This window comes from Odontomachus brunneus, unplaced genomic scaffold (assembly GCF_010583005.1).
Source record: "Odontomachus brunneus isolate Ranch 3 - 2012 unplaced genomic scaffold, Obru_v1 Obru_scaffold_027, whole genome shotgun sequence".
Classification (NCBI taxonomy): Eukaryota; Metazoa; Arthropoda; class Insecta; order Hymenoptera; family Formicidae; genus Odontomachus; species Odontomachus brunneus.
Window position 1 is genome coordinate 291676 of NW_022639477.1, and position 17265 is coordinate 308940.

Consider the following 17265-nt stretch of genomic DNA (forward strand, 5'->3'; position numbering starts at 1 on the left):
ATAGTAGAGACTTATGACGTCATTAATCGCTCTCGGAGCGATAACCCAGGGCCAGTCGAACACGCTATTAAATTACCGAAAGCCACATAATAAGCTGCGTTCAGATTCCTCATCCGGGGGTGCATTCTATTACTAAAAACACTATAATATATGTAACATATACTATAGCACTTCTAGTATTAGAGCACACCCGGGTAGAGAATCTGAACACACCCTTCGAGGAAGGATTGTTCCAATTTCTTGGGCTGCGTTCCAAAATTCTACTCGACGAGTAGAGTAGTAGCATTTAATTGACCAATAAAAACAAAGATAACTAGGATTTCTTTATCATGATTGGTCAATTAAATGTATTCTACTCTCAGTACTATGTACTGAGTAGAATTTTGGAACGCAGCATTGGTAAACTACTTAATACTCATATTAGACTGTAGATTGACTATAGATTGACTGGAGACTGAGCCCCATATTCTGAATTCTCTTTTATCTATAAAAGTGCCTCTAAAAGAGGTTTAGGAGCCACCTGATTAGCTGAGAAGTTACATTCAAGGCACTTTTATCGATAAAAGAGGATTCAGAATATGAGCCTGAGGATTGCGGATTGAAGATTGGAACTTGATCAATTACAACAAAACAAGTCAAAATCGTACGACAAGCTTGTCGGACACTAATTGGCTGTCGAATAGAGAATTTCTGGGGTATATGGAAGAAAAGTTAGGGATCTTAGGAAAATTCTGTCCATTAACTAATCGACACGTCCGACAATATTTGTACGACATATATAATATTAGCCTACGACTACTTAAATATAAAATCCAACTAACGAATACCGCTCTCAGGCTCAAATCATTTTGGCGTGGTCCAAACTTAATTAATTTCAATTACAACAGTACGACTTTCAGCATTTGTCGAAGTGTACTTTCGTGATTATGGAAAATATAATTAATAGTAATAATATTAAAAAAGAGCAACTACGATGTTTCGTTTGCGAAACTGACATTCAGGGACGCTATTATTATCTGGCTACATGCAGAACGCAAAGTTCGCGATCGAGGGTGATCGAAAAACTCGGGGAGTTAGTCGGCGAAAGGTTATGGATTGTTTTATCAATAATTTATATATAAACATTTCGAGAGACTATTTTTGAATATTTGTACGAGATAACCGAGTGTTGACGAATTATTTCGTTATTTTCTGTCGCACAGATATATGGTTGTGATATCTGAGGACGACGTGATCTGCCGTAGTTGCGCCAATCATATTAACACTCTCGACAGGCTAGAAGTGGAAACGCGTAACGTACGAAGTTACATTTTAAGATTTTTAGAGCGGAAATATTGTCTGGAAAAGGGTGAGCTTCTAGACAATAGCGATAGACCAAGACCAAGTCAACCACCACAGATCACAAAGTGCAACTCCACAGAAATTATCAGTAGTTGCATCAAACAAAGCAAAGTTGATTCCGAAATATACTCACATACTAGAAATCAACAACAACAGCAGCAGCTGAAGCAGTCCCACTTGCTGGAATGCGACAAGTGTAAATACACCACACATATCAACTCATTTATGATGTATCACATAAATGATCACATAAAGCAAAAGGAATTCTATGATAAATGTGGACTATATATTCCTGGAAGTCAGGAGGAAATATTACACAGTTGTAGGACAATTGTAGAACAACCAGGAAGCAATTATAACAAAGGTTGAATCTTAGGAGAAGATGAAATCATGTGTTAACTGCCAGATCTAGTCCTTGATTTCCATAATACTATTAATAACTTACAGATAATTCAGAGATTACTGGTGAGGACTTGATAGATGTGTCACTTTTTCACAAGGTAACACGACAACTTCTACCAGTTCAAATAACTCAGACTACTTCATCCCCTCTGACTGATGCATCGAGTTGTGAATATATTTCCAGTGCATTGTTGCCAGGTGAGAAAGACAAACTCGCGCTGTAATTGCTGCGAGTATATTTTAAGCAACAACATTTTTGTTGTAGAAAACAATTTTCCTACATCCTCCAAGCAAATCCCCTCCTTTCATCCTGTGGAAATAGGCAATATTGTAATGGACGTCTCAAGTGGAAAAATGACGAGAATATCGGAGAAAACATAAGAGAAAATAAGAAACAAAAACGATCGTAGATCGAATAATATTTCATTTCAATTCAAGTTACAAATGTTACCAGTATCTTGTTCAAGTTTTAATATTTTATATTACGATTGCGTAATATGATTAATCATATCGCAGCACCATGTAAAAGATTGTCAACATATTTTTATCATGTAAAATCATTTCTGTTCGTGACGGGAAGTTTTTCAGTAGAAAGTCTATGGTATATGCAGGTGTCGGTAAGCATTCTTATGAGAATGTTTATCGACAGAAGAGGGCGACTGCGTTCCCGCTGATGCGTATTTTTCCGCTGATCGAATATGAATCTGAATTTAGTAACATTCGCGGCGTGATGTTGCCGTTACTGTTCGTTTGAAATAATGCAAACGGATTTGGAGGCAACACAGGACAGGTTGAGCTGGTTGCAAGTGTGTCACAGACGTTTTACTTGAATTTCTTTGCTCGCGAGTGCAATGGATATCGAGGTACTCAAATGCAGCATACTGGAAGTGCTAGAGAATGATAAGAGCACAGTTCTGCAGGAGTGGATATCCTCATGTCAAAAATTTCGATCGCACGTTATTGCTAAGAACGAGGAAAGGTTGTTGCTTGAGGCAGGTAAGTGTTTTGGATTTTCTAGCTCAAGTAATCCGACATTTTTGTGTTTTAACACAAGCAGGCTTGTGTAAAGACATATCCTGTTGGCACGAATGATGATAATATTAGTTTCGGGTTTTATTTTGCAGATGACACCAAGAAGAAATCTGTCAACACAGAAAAGATATCGGAGCTGCAACAAGAAATCCATACAGTTAAGTCTAATATAGACAGTGTTGTGTTAGAACAAAAGATAGTAGATAAAAAGATGTTTAATTCCACAAAGTTACAAGAGAATTTAAAGAGTGAATCAGATAAGACTAAAGCTGAATGGGAAGCTTTGATGTTAGAGATAATGGACTTGGAGATAGGTAAGTGCATACCTGAATCAAACTCCTTATGCTCTTTATTTTTTGATTGAGTCTGTTCTTATCGTTATCGTTGCTTGAATGTAATTTCAGAAGTAGATGAGAGGAAAAAGAAGAAGATTTTGCAATGGGACGCTATTAGGCGTGCGTGTAACATTTACAAAGTGAACTTGGATATACATATAAGTCTTCAGGAGGAGAAAGGCTGTCAAAATATAAAATTTTCCTTCTTTACTTACAACAAAGACAAACAGGATATGTATTTTGTGCAATTATCGTGCAGCCAAGATCACTGGAAAAGTATGCAATATTAGAAATTGTAATATAAGAGATATAGCTAATGATATAAATGTTACAATCATATTGTTTCAGTTGAACAAACTGAGCCCAAGATAAAGAAAGAATATCTCAATCAGCTAAGCTCCATCACAGATCTGCCTGAATATTCCAAAGTGTCAAACATCACATTGTTTTTATGTCAGGTGCGAAATATATATTTAGAACATTATATGAAAACGAGAAAAAAATTGTAGAACGATTCCAAGCTATGATTAGCGACGATGGTGTAATCTTTCAAAGTACATATTTTATCAGAAACAACATTCTTATTCTATATCCCTCCTTACGAGAGTAGTCTTTATTAATAAAAGTTGTGACGTCTATACTACAATAAAAGTTATACATATTAGATATGTAACATACCACACACGTCGCTACCTAAATATCGGCACAATTTTTCATTCGATCGTACTGTCGTTCGCCGTTGTCACGATATATTCTTTTCTTTTTTTCCTCATTTAGTTTTCCTAGTTTGTGTAGTTTTTATCATAAGAATTTCTTACGATCTTTCGGGACTTCGGGTGTAAAGATAATCGGAGAAAAGGGATCGATTTGCGAATCACAGTGCGGATAAATAACTTAGATACTAAAATTATAAACAGGTCTCTGCTTTGTCTTTTTATAAGTATATATATATGTACATATACATATGTATAAATGGTACCTACCGTACGTAATAGCGCTTGCAGACATCGCGAGAGATTCATTTATAAGCAAGACCAATACGACGTGTGGAACTCTCGAACTGACATTTTGATCATTTTCCGCGATATGTGTTTTGTAGTATGAGCGAACACTCGCTCACTCGCTCGCTCTCATCAAGTGCGCGTTGTTAGCCGATATCGTAATACTTAATCATTTCCTTCGCGGTTTTCGCGATGTCCTCGACGCAGGATTTCCTCCGTTATTAAAATACTTAACAGATAAATTATTTTGATTCTGAGTTCTAGCTAATTAAGCTAGCAGTCGTATTATTGGCTGCCTTTCTGCAATATATGTACGTTTAAAGAGAATCAGGCGGAAGAAATTACTTCACGATCCTGCGATTTTATAGATCGACGATTAGCGGTTAGTGCGAGCTAATAATTACGGATTTTCAACTTGAGGAGAGCAACGTATTCTCTCTCTCTCTCTCTCTCTCTCTCTCTCCCCTTTCCCTCTCTCCCTCCCTCTCTTTCTTGTACGCGCACGCCGCTTTTTTCCGCGAATCTTCTGCGAATTATCACGCGTTCACCTTAATCGTTCATACCTGCATGAGCATGGGCTTCCTCGCGCGTTTGCGCACAGAAACGGGCCGATCTATTATGTATGCGCGGAGGCACGCTGATAACAATTCGCCCCTATTGGCACGAGTTAACGGAGGAGTCAATTGATCGCCCACTGCCAATCTGCCCGTGCCACGGCATAAGTTAACAGATTTCATTTGCTCCATTGACCCGCCGGGAATCCATTTACATATACACACGTCCATCGAAGGAATTCGATCGAGGACCGAAATCTACTCGGCGAATTATTCGCACACAGTGGAACATCGTGCGGCCAGCCGGAGATCTGACGAGTGTCTCGCTGAGAGCGACGTCGCGAGGATGCTTCGCGAAAAGACACACGACGACGAGGCGAGTATGAAACATGAGTTGATCGGCGGGCCGGCGTCGCGAGTTCCGCGAACGAGCTGACGGTGTTCCGTTCGAGAAACGCACGAACACGTCGCCAATTATATTTCCTATTCCTTATCCATGCGATGTATGTATGTATGTGCGTGTGACGAGAAAGAACACTAAATTAAAGACTGCTTACCACGTATGCGAATGGGCATAGCGAACTTTCCGCTGATAGAGACTATTTACAATGTATAAAGGAGCGCGCAAGGGTCTCGTCCATCGCACTCGAGTTTCCCCGAGGGCGGATACTTGGAGTGCCGAGCCCTTGTTACATTCACGCACGATATACACGCGATACGTACTAGTGTGGGTGTCTAGAGAGACGGCATGTCGCACTGTCGACGATCGTTCCTTTCGCGCTTAGGTGGATCTCTTCCTCTTTTCTCTTCGCATATCCCTCTCGTGACGAAAACAACAACGCGTGATGATGCGTCGCCGATTTCTCCCAGCCGAATCCTCGCCACGATCCTTCCACGCGGTCTTCTGCAAGAACGAACAAACAAACGAGCCGCGAGCTCTCTCCGACTTGCTTCGCCGCGAATTTCTCTTCTACTTCTCCTGCCTCCTCAGTTTTCTCTGTCTCTTTCCCTTTGCTTCAGTGTCTTCTCATTCCGCGTTCGTCGATGTGATTGTTCGCGCGACTATTCTCGAAGGGGGACCACCACCGGGGGGGTCGCGACGCACAACCCCCTACTCGAGGGTGGCGGCGAAGGACACGTTGCCGCCAGATGCGGCCGCCGCGGCCGCCGCAGCGGCCAACAGCAGCGTTGGCGGTAACGGCGCCGGCGGCATCACCGACGTCAACTCGACCGTCGGCGCCGATGTCGTCGTGGTTGGGCAATCGCTGCCGATCCCATAAACCTTGGCGTGATTTACTTCGAGCGCGACGGTCAGGTCGGCCAGGCCGGCATCGCACAGCACGGGATTATCTGCGGGCAACAAAGCGCTATTTTGTACGTGTGTATGTAATAAGGGTCTGGTTGTTGGATACGATACGAGAGAGGAGGAAGAAGATAGGAGGGATGGAATGAGAAAAACTTACGCGAGGGAGAGCCTCTCCTCGTTGCAGCCCTAAATTAGCGAGTCATGATCGGCAATGTGTTGATCACAATTATTTTTACGTGAATTATCGTGAAAAATTTATCATAAAGACGTGCGGGATTAATGGCGACGTGGCGCCAGCCGCGATAACGAAGATTAGCCGTTTGTTAGTGCCGTTATATGTCGTTTTGAAACGGCAACAAATCGCCGTTCGCACGGCCGGCGAATTTTTCGCCGATTCCGAGTCGCGCTCCCGGCTACGACAGTCCAGGGAGCAGCTTTCCCAACGTGAGCGAGGAAGAGAAAGAGAGTGTCCGATTACGAGACTCGAGACCGGCCGCGGAAGATAACGGGATTGGGCGCGATAATGTGCTCTCGCGAAGACGATATTAACAATAATAACAGCTCAACTCCAAAGCTCAGAGAGAGACAAAAAGAGAGAGAGACTCCAGTATACAATAAATAATTCGAGATGGCGCCACAGCGAGGGTTATCGCAAGAAATGTAACAAATAATATGCGCCTCCAGAACCAAACTGAGACTAACCATTATCAGCGAGTAATTTATTTTCTGTCTCTCTCCGCCTCCATTCCGCCTCTTACGAGCCGCCCGATCGCTCTCTTCGCCTTCCTTTCCCTCTTTCCCTCTCTCTCTATTTTGCTTGCTCTCTCTCTCTCTCTCTCTCTCTCACTCTCACTCACACACTCACTCATTTCGCTCGTTTTCCTCCTATTTGTCTGTCCACGTTAGACTTTACAAGCAGTGTTTATTAATTATGCGATGCCGCTGCACCGCGCCAAGTCGAGTCGTGTCGTGTCTCGTATCGTATTTCTATTCTCTTCGATTAACGTCTAACGACCTAATTGAGTTTAATCGTGTGCCGATTACTGTGAATAATATTTAGCGGACGAAATCCGCTGGGAATGACGGAAGCACGTGGGACGAGAGACGAACGTCGTCAGATTCCGAGGAGATATCGAGTTTAGATGAAAATCATTCCGGTAGTAATAACATCGAGCAGAGATTTTTTTCAGATGTCGCGTTTTCTCTGATTTTTTTTCGTTCGATGTAGAAGAAGCACAACGAAGACTCGAACGAAGACGATTGTTTCAAAGCGGACTTGGGATCTGTTACGTCGCTAACTATCGTGTCACCAAGCAGAGGCTCTTCTATAGGAATCAGAGTCTCTTCTACGACAGTTAACTCGATTACCGTTCGCTTATACAGAGTCTCTCGCACGTTGTGCAGATGTACGATAGATAACGTACAGCGTGTATTCGTCTTCCTCTTGTCGACGCAATATTACAATCAAAAATAAGCCGATTAACATTTTCGTTTTCGAAAGTCGTTTCACGTGGCATTACCGGAACGTATCCCGTGTACATTTCGGACGGAGAAAAAGAGTAGAATATTATCATTTCTCGCGCGCAATTGGTTTTCAAAATTCAAATCAATTTTATTCATGCTTCAGCTAACAGCCAAGAAGTAAAGATTTGGTTTACAATTTATACTTTAACTCACACACCCTTTTCACGCATACATTCATGCTATCATTCGCTTCTGTCTAACACTATCTAATCTTATCTAAGTTCTTCTAGCTCTACTTAACTCCAGCTTTCTTCTTTATATCTTCTCCTCCTATTATATCTTCTCTTTCCTTTATATCTTCTCTTTCCAACTTCTTATCCTTTCTCCATTTTTCCTCTCTTTCTTTTTCTTTCTTTGCTTTTTCTTTTTCATTCCATAATAGTTTTTTGCCCATCTTTTTTTCTTTTCTCTACATTTTTCCCATATCTTTAAACCAATTCCTTGCTATCTTATATTCCTTCACGAAGTGATCTATACTATCTCTTCCTTTCTCTTCACTTTTTGTCAAATCTTTAAACCGGTCAGACGACAATTTCCCGAAAAGTGGAGAAGATAATGTTGGTACCAAAAAAATCTCTACACGATATAATTTAATGATCTGTTCTTTAGTGTAACTGCACTGCTGAACTAATGCAAAAAGTCAGAGTGAGAAAACATACTTGTCTCACTTCAATTCATTGCATCAGCAGTGCAATTACAAAGAATAAGCCTTTAAATTATATCATGTAGAGATTTTCCTTGATACCAACATTATCTCCTCCACTTTTCGGGAAATTGTCTATTTCTTTGCTTTCTCTTTTTCCCTCCATAATTTACTAGTTGCCCATCCTTTTTTCTTTTCTCTTCACTTTTTTCTTCACTTTATTAACCTAATACTAACCAATATTTATTATTTTCTTCCATGTTATCGCATCTTAAAGCTCTAATTCTCATTCCTTGTCCTTGGTTTACGAAATTCAATATTGGAAATTATTCTTCGATTATATCGTGCGTTTTTAACGTAGCGTGGCGTTGGGTTTAATTTTAACGCCCTCTGGTCGCCGTTATATAACGTTATCGTAAACAATCCTGTACACGTACACGTGCACACGCGAATGGGGTTGTCACGTACACGCGGTAGCGAAAGTGTTAAGTACTGAAAGCGATACTGAAAGACTTATACTGAAAGGACGACAGCGACGGAGATGGCTGTGGCGCGGCGAGGGACGTTTCGTGAGAAGGAGAGAGAGAGAGAGAGATCCCGATATAAACTCACCTTGAAGATATATACGTAGTACGTCGGGGACTCCGTGAATCGTGCACCGCGTATTGGCCACTAGCTCCGGCATAAGAGTGCGTATCTGATTGACACTCACGTCGGCCCAACACAGCACCGGGAAACCGCGAAAGTCGCGGCCGGACAACGTGACCAAGCGATTGTGCGACGCGTTCAGCTCCTCCAAGGATGGCAGCCACGTCTGCAACGACAATCGATTATTCTATTCCTTCGCAGTTTCTCTTCCAAGGGAGCAAAAGAGAAAAGGCGATTTTCTCGTTAAATTCTCGTAGAAAGTTTGATTATTAAAAGGAAAATGGGAAGTGTTCGTTAGATGTCTAGAAAGATACCGAATTGTTCATTTTGTTCGCAAAAATTATTGATCCTTCGAAATTGTACAATTTCATTTTCTATTTTATTTGAGAAACGCGACGACTTTTGTACAACAACTTAATAGATATAGAAAGAGATAGAGAGAGAATAAAGTGTGTTTAATCTACCTCCGAGGTATCCTCAAGCGTAGTGAGCTGATTGTGCGAGATATCAAGCACACGCAGCCCGTCGAGACCGTGCAGGTCGCGGGGCCCGATCGTAGGACCCAGCGCGTTGTGACTGAGGTTGAGTCTCTGCAGCTCCTTCATACCGAGGAACACCGAGCCGTCCAAGCTGCGCAGCTCGTTATGCTGAAGGCATATGTCCTGAATGTTGCCGCCTGCAATCTCCTCGCCTTCCTCTTCCACGAGATTCTGCGATAAAGAAGAGCGCGAATCCGAAACAAATCGTTCGTCATCGGATTAGTCATTGTCGAGCCTCGGTTCAGCGTCTTCTTCGATGCTAAGATACCTACCTCCGAGGAAGACCTGCCCCTGTGCAGTCTGGCGATTCGGTTGTTCGACAGGTCGAGCAGCCTGAGCTCGCGTAGACCGCGCAAGGACGTCAGGGAGAACTCGCGTAGCTCGTTGTGCGTCAGGTTCAGACACTTGAGTGACCTGAGAGGGTAAAGGGCGCTGCTACCGTTCCCGTCGCCGTCCGCGCCGCCAAGCGATTTGAGGGAGTTGTGGCCGAGCTCGAGGTCCTCCAACATCTCGGCTTCTATGAAATCGTCCGCGTTCAACTGAGGGGGCACAATTCAGCGTCCGTTCAATTTGCTATCCATGTGTGATCGCGAGGCGTGATTAATTCAACGACCGACGACGATGACGACAACGACGACGACGACGACGACGATGTGTCGCGTGCGAGCGAGTGAGACGCACGAAAATATAAGACAGGAAAGTCTAGAGACGCGCGAGAGACGTCTGTTCAGCTGAGAAAGAGAGAGGGAGGGAGGCTTGAGATCCTTCCGCCTGGCGGAAGGCGGCAATAATTACGTTACGTTGTGGTAAATTGACTCAATGTACGGCGCGCTTTAGCGCGAACGAACGCCTCGACTCTGCGTCCGGCGCGTCACGGCGCGTTAAAGCGTATCAACGAGAGCACGTGCTCTCCGAATGCGCTCGCCTGACACACGACGTTCCGCGAGTTTGTCTCATCCTCAATCGATCTGCTCCAACAATCCCTTCATTGATTTTGACACATTGTTCATCGATATGGTGTTTTGATGAAAAAAAAAACGAAAGAAGCGATCGGAAACGAACAATGTTGAAACAATGTGCCGATGTAGACTTAAGCCCGTATCAGATTGCGGACTGAACAGACCAATCTGCTACAGTGAAGCAGCCTCACTGTGGTTGGTCCACTAAGGACCGGTTGTTCCAACTTCTTGGTAAGTTAACTGATAGTTTATTCATATGTCTGTCTTTGTTCTTCCTTCAACTTAGACAAACACATGATTTAACTATCAGTTAACTTAGCAAGAAGTTGGAACAAAGACCCTAAGAGTCGGCAGTTAGGTCGGCCTGTCCAGTCAGTAACCTAATACGGGCTTTACATGGAAAATAGCCGGTGCAAAATAATAGACGGCCATTGACGCTTAAAATGGCCAGTCAACAATGTGTTAAGGAGGGTTCGTTTATTCAAAAGAGGGGACTGATATTCTCCTTGTGTCCGCTGAGACATCGCGAGCGAGCGAGAGCGGACAAGACCCAGCAGCAGACACAGCTGAAGACACGTTGAGCGTTTGTTTGCGCCCCGTCCTAAAAATCGGGAACGGGTATTTAAAAGGCAAGTTTAAAAGCTCCAGTATAAAACACAAGGGTCTCTCTTTTTCTCTCTCTCTTTCTCTCTCTCTCTCTTTCTCTCACGCACGCGCGCGTGACGTAAGCGTCGCGGGGCCAAATACCTCTTGCAGCTCGTTGTACGAGAGCTCCAAGAACTTGAGGCCCCTCGCCTTCTGCAGAGTGCCGTCGAGATTTCGAATCTTGTTGTGCTGGAGGAAGAGGCTCTCCAGACGATGGAGGTAACGGAACTCGGCCGGCAGATGCGTCAACTTGTTATCCACGGCGTAAAGCATCTTGAGATTGTGTCCGGAGGACGGTAGCTCGCCGTCGAGTGACGTGAGCTCGTTAGCATTAATGAACAACCACTCGAGTTGATTCAGATCTCTGCAAGCAATACGTGCGAGGGTAGGCACGTGGCTAAATCCACGAAGAAAGCGGCAGGAGGGAGGCGGGAGGAAATCCTGTTTTACGCACGTTCGCTAAGAGCTCGATCGAACGCTCTTTCTCTCGCTCTTCCTCTTCGCGAAAGAGAGAGATCGAGAGAAAGAGAGAGTGATTTCATCCCGTCGGATCAGTCTTGAGAGTCCGAGTTTCAGCAATCGGTCGACTCGAGCACGCGGTTTCCCCGCAGTCAGCGATTTGCGCGCGTGTCACCGCGGGCCGCTTCGCGTTGCCTTGCGAGATGATGTCAACGGAGCGAGTTTGATAAGAGATACCGCTAGACGATAGTAAACAGCAACATGTACGTACGTAAATGAGAATTAGTCGCGAGAGTTGGTTCTGCGAATTCCTCCGCTGAGATTTGCGAAATTGCCGCGTGGGAGTGAGGGAGATGGCAAAATGGGAAGTAAAAAACGTCGATCGTACCTAAGAGTGCGATTCAAGCTGTTCAGGTGATTTCTGCCGACGTGCAGGTGCTTCACTAGCGGCGGCAACGAGCCCGGGGCCATCTCGATGATCGCGTTCCCCGCCATGGACAAATGTTGCAGCATCGGATTGTACTGAAACAAAGGAGATATCATGAAATCGTGATGTTACGCAAACTTTATACAATTGTTCTATGAATTTTCTCTTGAATTTTCTTTTTTCTTTTTGATAAGTCACGATCGATACAGAAATAGAAAACCTAATAGATGCGTATCAACTTTTTCTAGAAAACTCTTCTTTTAAAAAAACAGTTATCGTTCGCGTTCACCCACGTCCATAATCCACGTTCCATCACCGATCTTCCGGTAGTAAGAACGCTAATTCGAAGGCGCAGTAAGCCTTCGAATTGGCGGACAGCACAAGCGCGAGATTCTCTTCGCCGGTGATCTGAAACGCGAAAACTCCAGACCACGTGAACAATAAATCATTTACGGCACGTGGCTGGTCGCGTGCGTCGTGGCGCATCTCGTCTCAACGTTCTCGCGACGTCAACATCAACGCGACCTCGCGCGAGTTTTCTCGCGGCTCGTGCGAATCTCAGGCGCGGACCTAAGTCCGATCCGCGCGCGATCCTCACCTTGAAGTCGTCCGAATCGATGCGGCTGATCCGGTTCCTGCTGAGGTCCAGGGTCATTAGGAGCGACATGTGTGACAAGATGTGCCTGGGTATCGACGGCACCTCGTTGTCCGCGAGGCTCAGGTATAGCGTCCGTTCCATACCGGCGAAGACGTCGCCGTCCACGAGCCTGAAAATCGTCACGTTTCTCGCGATGGTTCGGAAGAATGTTCGCAATTCGCGCACAAGTTGCGTGTTCCACTCGCGCGCATTGTATTTATTTAATCCTAGAGTGAAGGAGCATTAGCGCGCTGACATTGTTGGTTGGAGTATGCACCGGATAAGTAAATTTAGCATATAGTAATAATGTAAAAAAAAAAAGAAGCAAAGAACAATATAATTTTGTGTAGCATCTAGATGGGGAAATTGCCATACTTTAAAATAAGAAAATGAAGAAATAATAAGATCGAGAAATTATCGTGAAATAACAAAGAAAAGAAAGAGAGAGAGAGAGAGAGAGAGAGAGAGAGAGAGAGAGAGAGAGAGAGAGAGAAAAAAGAGACTTCTAATTGATATCATCTAATATTTCACAACTTTACACTTTCTTTGCTACTATGTTGCAGCGTTGCTTATCGCTCGTGTAATAAGCGACCAGGAGCCGGAGCTGGGCCAATGCTTTCGAAAAAGCGGCGACGCGCCAGTTGTTATCGTTCGATTATTCACTTATAACGCGCGTTGGCTCACTGCGCCTCGTTATTTAATTATTCCACGATGATAAACAACGCGCTGCTCGCTGATAACGCGAAGGGGTCAGGCACGATTAAGATTTCATTCTTGCTCCCCCCCGTTTCGCTTCCTTTCCCTTCCCTACCCTTGCCAGCCGTCTTGGCTGTCTCGCGCGAGGATACTCGGCGTGGCCGACGAGGAGACCATTCGCATATACCTCTTCAAGGACCGTAGGTTTCTCTCGCGCCTCCGTTTCTCGCCTTTCTCGCGTCGCGACGACACGCGCGGTAGGATCATCAAGGAAGACCGGTAGCTGGTCCTTTGTGTTGTCACTCTCGTAAAGAACGACGGCCACCGGACAGACGTTATTCCGAGGGAAGATAATGACACCGGTGCGCGCGCGCGCGGTGACGCCGGAGAGAAACTCGAAATCGTCGCGCCACGGCGCGGCGGCGGCGAATTCGCTGCGGGTCGATTTTTCCACCGGGAGCACCGAGACGATTTATCGCGGTTCATTCAACCTCTCTATGACAGTTGTCGTTGCGCAACTGGTATCTCCAGTCCGCCGCGATATCCTGCTTCCGATCGTCGCGGGCGATAACATTTAACGTCATCGGCCGCGTTCTCGCCGTGACGTACACGTACGCGGCGGTGGTCGGAATGCGCGTTGCGAAATTCGTGTACTCTAAGAGAAAAGAAATGATTCATCTAACTGAAATTACAGTTCTTTCCGGTTCCACAATCATACTTTTCGTTTGCTCCGACACGGAAATGCTAGCAATGATAGGCGCACAGGGCTACCGTAACTAACATTGTAGTAGAATTTAATTTAAGAAAATGGTTCCCACGACTACGATTTATAATTATTTCTCCACGTGATTATAGTTACAAATACCAGACATTCTTCCCTCAGTAGTACGGTACGTCGTAGATTCGTGTAAGAGAAGTCGCGCGCGACGCGCTGTTGTACATATCATGTACATATCGCATTACCTAATAACGTCGGGCGCCACGAAAATATACAAAAAATAAAAAGAAACACTCTCCCCCGCCTCGAGAACTGTCAGATACCGATATCCTATTATCGAGCATGTTTTCTTGACGAAATGTGCCGTTACGAATTGCCCGTCAGCGATTGACGTGGTTTTTATGATTTCGACGCTGATTTTTGATGAACTGTGAGATTTCGGCGCTGATCTCGCTCGCGCTGTTCATCCGCTTGTCTGTCTGTCCGTCTGTCGCCGTTCGGCTGCGTCTCCTCCGGCGTATCGTGCACGTAACGTTCTTCGTCGAGCGCGTTACACGCCGCGGAGCCGCGGACGCCTTCGCAAATACTCGTTGTGAGAATTAAGATCGTTTCTTTGTTGTACATGTACAAACGTCTCCATTCAATGTCCGCAATAGCAGACGATGACCTTTTGCAAAGATACTGGCCGCCGCCAGTAGTATCGACGTGTATGGCACACTTACAGACGGACTATACGCGCAGCTAGTTTACTGCGAATGACAGACGCGCGCGCGGCGTCGGCCTCCTCCCGTTTTCGTCGCCGTGCGACTCGGAGTCCGGTCGCACCAGCCTCTTGGTAAGTTGACCTACAGTTAAATCACATGTCTGTCTTTGTTTTCCCTTCGAGACGAACAAAGGCAGACGCCGTTGTTTTCACCGTTGGGAAGCTCACCACTTGGTTGATGCAATTCGGCCATTTGTCCTCCGGATAGGTCGTCCGTCGGGCGATTTCCCGGGGATTAACGGGGCGTCTCGTGAGTCCCGCGGATTTGACACATCATCGAGGCGCGCGACGATATACTGACCGAACGAAAGAAAGAAGTGAGGGCGAAAGTCGCGGACGATAAGTATCGCTATCTTCATACAACGCGACGTTGTACCACGCGCGGTGTAGTAACCGTGGTCAGATAGACGGCGATTCTTTCTTCGTTTCTCTCCTTTTATCGTTAGTATCGTATGCGTCGCGATATCTCCTCGGTCTTAAACGTATGTGAGGCATGCCAGGTCGAAATGTTGATTCTACTTTCGACCTCAACAGTCCATTTAACATCTCTCTCTAGTTTGACGTTCCAAAACCTCAATCAATTAATATCGCAATATCAATCTCTTTTGATTCCGTTTAATCTATCAGCTTTACTCAGAGTCTTCTTTAGAACCTACAGGTGGTGTTTCGTGCGTTTTCTCCCAGACAACACACATGTCCAAAACTGGGACATAAGACGTCTTTAAGACGTCTTTAAGTCGACTTTAATCCCTTGTCCACAACCTTGCTTTAATTCTTACGCCATAAGAAATTGATCAACCACAGTTGATTATTTTTAAAATAATCGACTGTGGTTGGTCAATTTATTACAGCTTAAAGATTAAAGCAAGGCTGTGGACAAGGGGTATGACATGTGGACATAAGACGTCTTTAAGTTTAAGGCTTAAAGATGTCTTAAAAAGATCTTATATCCCAGTTTTTGACATGGACATGTGCTATCTGAGCTGTTATTTAGAAGTCCTCCTAAGTAAGATTTCAGTTTCTTTGTGTATATATACTGATCCTTCAGAATGTAAAGATGTTAGAAAGTTCAGGCCCAAAGTAAAACTGAAATTTCGACTCGGGATCAGCTACCTTCCAACATCCTTGCGCGGCTATTGTTGGTCACAATTCCTGTTGATTGAATGTTTGAGAGCCTTAATACAGAATTTCGTTTAGTTACGTAAAAACTCGCTTACTTCGCGATAATACCGCGTGTTTTACTTCAATATTTCGCATTCAATTAATGCAACAACCAACTTACAGTGTACTATCGACAGGTAAAGGCCTATAGAATCAGTTGGAACAAAACGCAATGTCGAGGTGGACTCGACAACACGATCGCAAAGGGTTAATAATATTTTCCAGGAGTGTCGCGCGTTCTCGTGCAGCAAAACAGAAACCGCCGACCCGACGCAACGCAGCGGGTCGTCGCGTGATCGTTCGCGTAACGTTATCGTCATCGTCATCGTCACCGTGATCTCGCACTCACCCGAGATTGTCGTGGTTCAGGTACAGCCGGGTGATGGACATATTTAGCTCCTTGAAGTCATGTTGCGATATATCCCGCAAATTCGAGTGCGTCACCCGCAGGGAGATTTGCTGCTCGGGGGTGAATTTGCCGTGTAACGCCTCGGCCACATCGTCGAACGACTCCATCTTCTCGCACCACACCTCGATACGTCCCCTGTGGTGACCACCGCCGCCGCCACTTCCGCCGCCGCCACCTCCGGTCGCGGCATTGTTGTTCGCGTTGGCTGTTGCGGCCACCGGCTGCACCGAGTTGATAACGGGACTGGCATACTCTTCTTGCCGGCAGGTGCACGGGCTGATCTCGGGGCGCACGCTGCAGTGGAGGCTCGCGAGGCCCAGCAAAGTATAGACTACACTGGACATAGCCGTCACTCGACGTCGGGAGAATCGACTTGGAGAGCGATCGACGCGACGATTGGGTTGATTATCAGCCACGATCGCGACGGGCAACCACGACGACGCTGTCGAGGGGGTTCGCGAACCGACCGCGCGCACCCTCTTGCGCGCAAAGATCTCTCCCGAGTCTATGTCCTCTTCTTCCTCTCCTTTTCCTCCTCCTCCTTCCTCACCACCTTCTTCACCACCTCCACCACCTTCACCACCTCCTCTTCGTTGATGTTGTATGCACACGATACGCAGGAGTCGCGTGATATGTCTACGGTGAGATTCGCGATTTCAGAAATCGCGCGCGACTTTCTTTCGTTAATAACGCGCGATAATACGATGTCGCATAGCGTGATTGGGGGACGAATACGGCGCAGCCACCACCGTCGTCGTCGTCGTCGCGTTACGCGTATTACTCCGTTAGAACACTACTGCTACACACCCGATCCACACTGATCACTGGCAGGAACTGACACAGCGGAGGAGCGCGCGCGCTCGGGCACTAGCAGTGACTGACAGCCACGTGTTATCTGCACTGTTGCTGATCCACACCATCCTACGGAAATATAAGTTCACCGCCTCCCTCTCCCTTTTTCTCCCTCTTTCTCGCTCTCTCCTCTGCGTGCTGTGTGTATCAGACACGAAAGGGGCTTATCGCTGCCAATGGGCCTTCCTCTTGGCGCCACGGACGCGGCAACGGC

General features: G+C 45.5%; 3 protein-coding genes across 5 annotated transcripts; 2 read left to right on the top strand and 1 right to left on the bottom strand.

The window, feature by feature from the left end:
• The first annotated feature begins 747 nt into the window (after nucleotides 1-747).
• On the top strand, nucleotides 748-2602 carry LOC116842839. Of its 2 annotated transcripts, none has more exons than XM_032812587.1 (4): nucleotides 748-1087; nucleotides 1203-1705; nucleotides 1789-1941; nucleotides 2009-2158. In XM_032812587.1, the coding sequence occupies exons 1-4, from the start codon at nucleotides 927-929 to the stop codon at nucleotides 2122-2124; spliced, it is 933 nt and encodes a 310-aa protein (XP_032668478.1). In that variant the 5' UTR covers nucleotides 748-926; the 3' UTR covers nucleotides 2125-2158. The 2 variants fall into 2 exon arrangements, with proteins under 2 accessions (XP_032668478.1, XP_032668479.1); XM_032812588.1 differs by lacking the exon at nucleotides 2009-2158 and adding an exon at nucleotides 2458-2602 and having other exon boundaries at nucleotides 749-1087.
• Nucleotides 2556-3683, top strand: LOC116842840. The gene is made up of 4 exons (XM_032812589.1): nucleotides 2556-2739; nucleotides 2868-3089; nucleotides 3180-3386; nucleotides 3459-3683. The coding sequence occupies exons 1-4, from the start codon at nucleotides 2595-2597 to the stop codon at nucleotides 3617-3619; spliced, it is 735 nt and encodes a 244-aa protein (XP_032668480.1). The 5' UTR covers nucleotides 2556-2594; the 3' UTR covers nucleotides 3620-3683.
• An 11-nt stretch (nucleotides 3684-3694) lies between these two features.
• Nucleotides 3695-17255, bottom strand: LOC116842832 (leucine-rich repeats and immunoglobulin-like domains protein 1). 2 transcript variants are annotated; one of them, XM_032812569.1, is made up of 8 exons: nucleotides 16140-17255; nucleotides 12414-12582; nucleotides 11777-11910; nucleotides 11032-11293; nucleotides 9598-9864; nucleotides 9251-9496; nucleotides 8751-8952; nucleotides 3695-6015 (listed from the first exon to the last, which is right to left on the bottom strand). In XM_032812569.1, the coding sequence occupies exons 1-8, from the start codon at nucleotides 16541-16543 to the stop codon at nucleotides 5777-5779; spliced, it is 1923 nt and encodes a 640-aa protein (XP_032668460.1). In that variant the 5' UTR covers nucleotides 16544-17255; the 3' UTR covers nucleotides 3695-5776. The 2 variants fall into 2 exon arrangements, with proteins under 2 accessions (XP_032668460.1, XP_032668461.1); XM_032812570.1 differs by lacking the exon at nucleotides 16140-17255 and adding an exon at nucleotides 14798-16119.
• Between the last annotated feature and the right edge of the window lie 10 nt (nucleotides 17256-17265).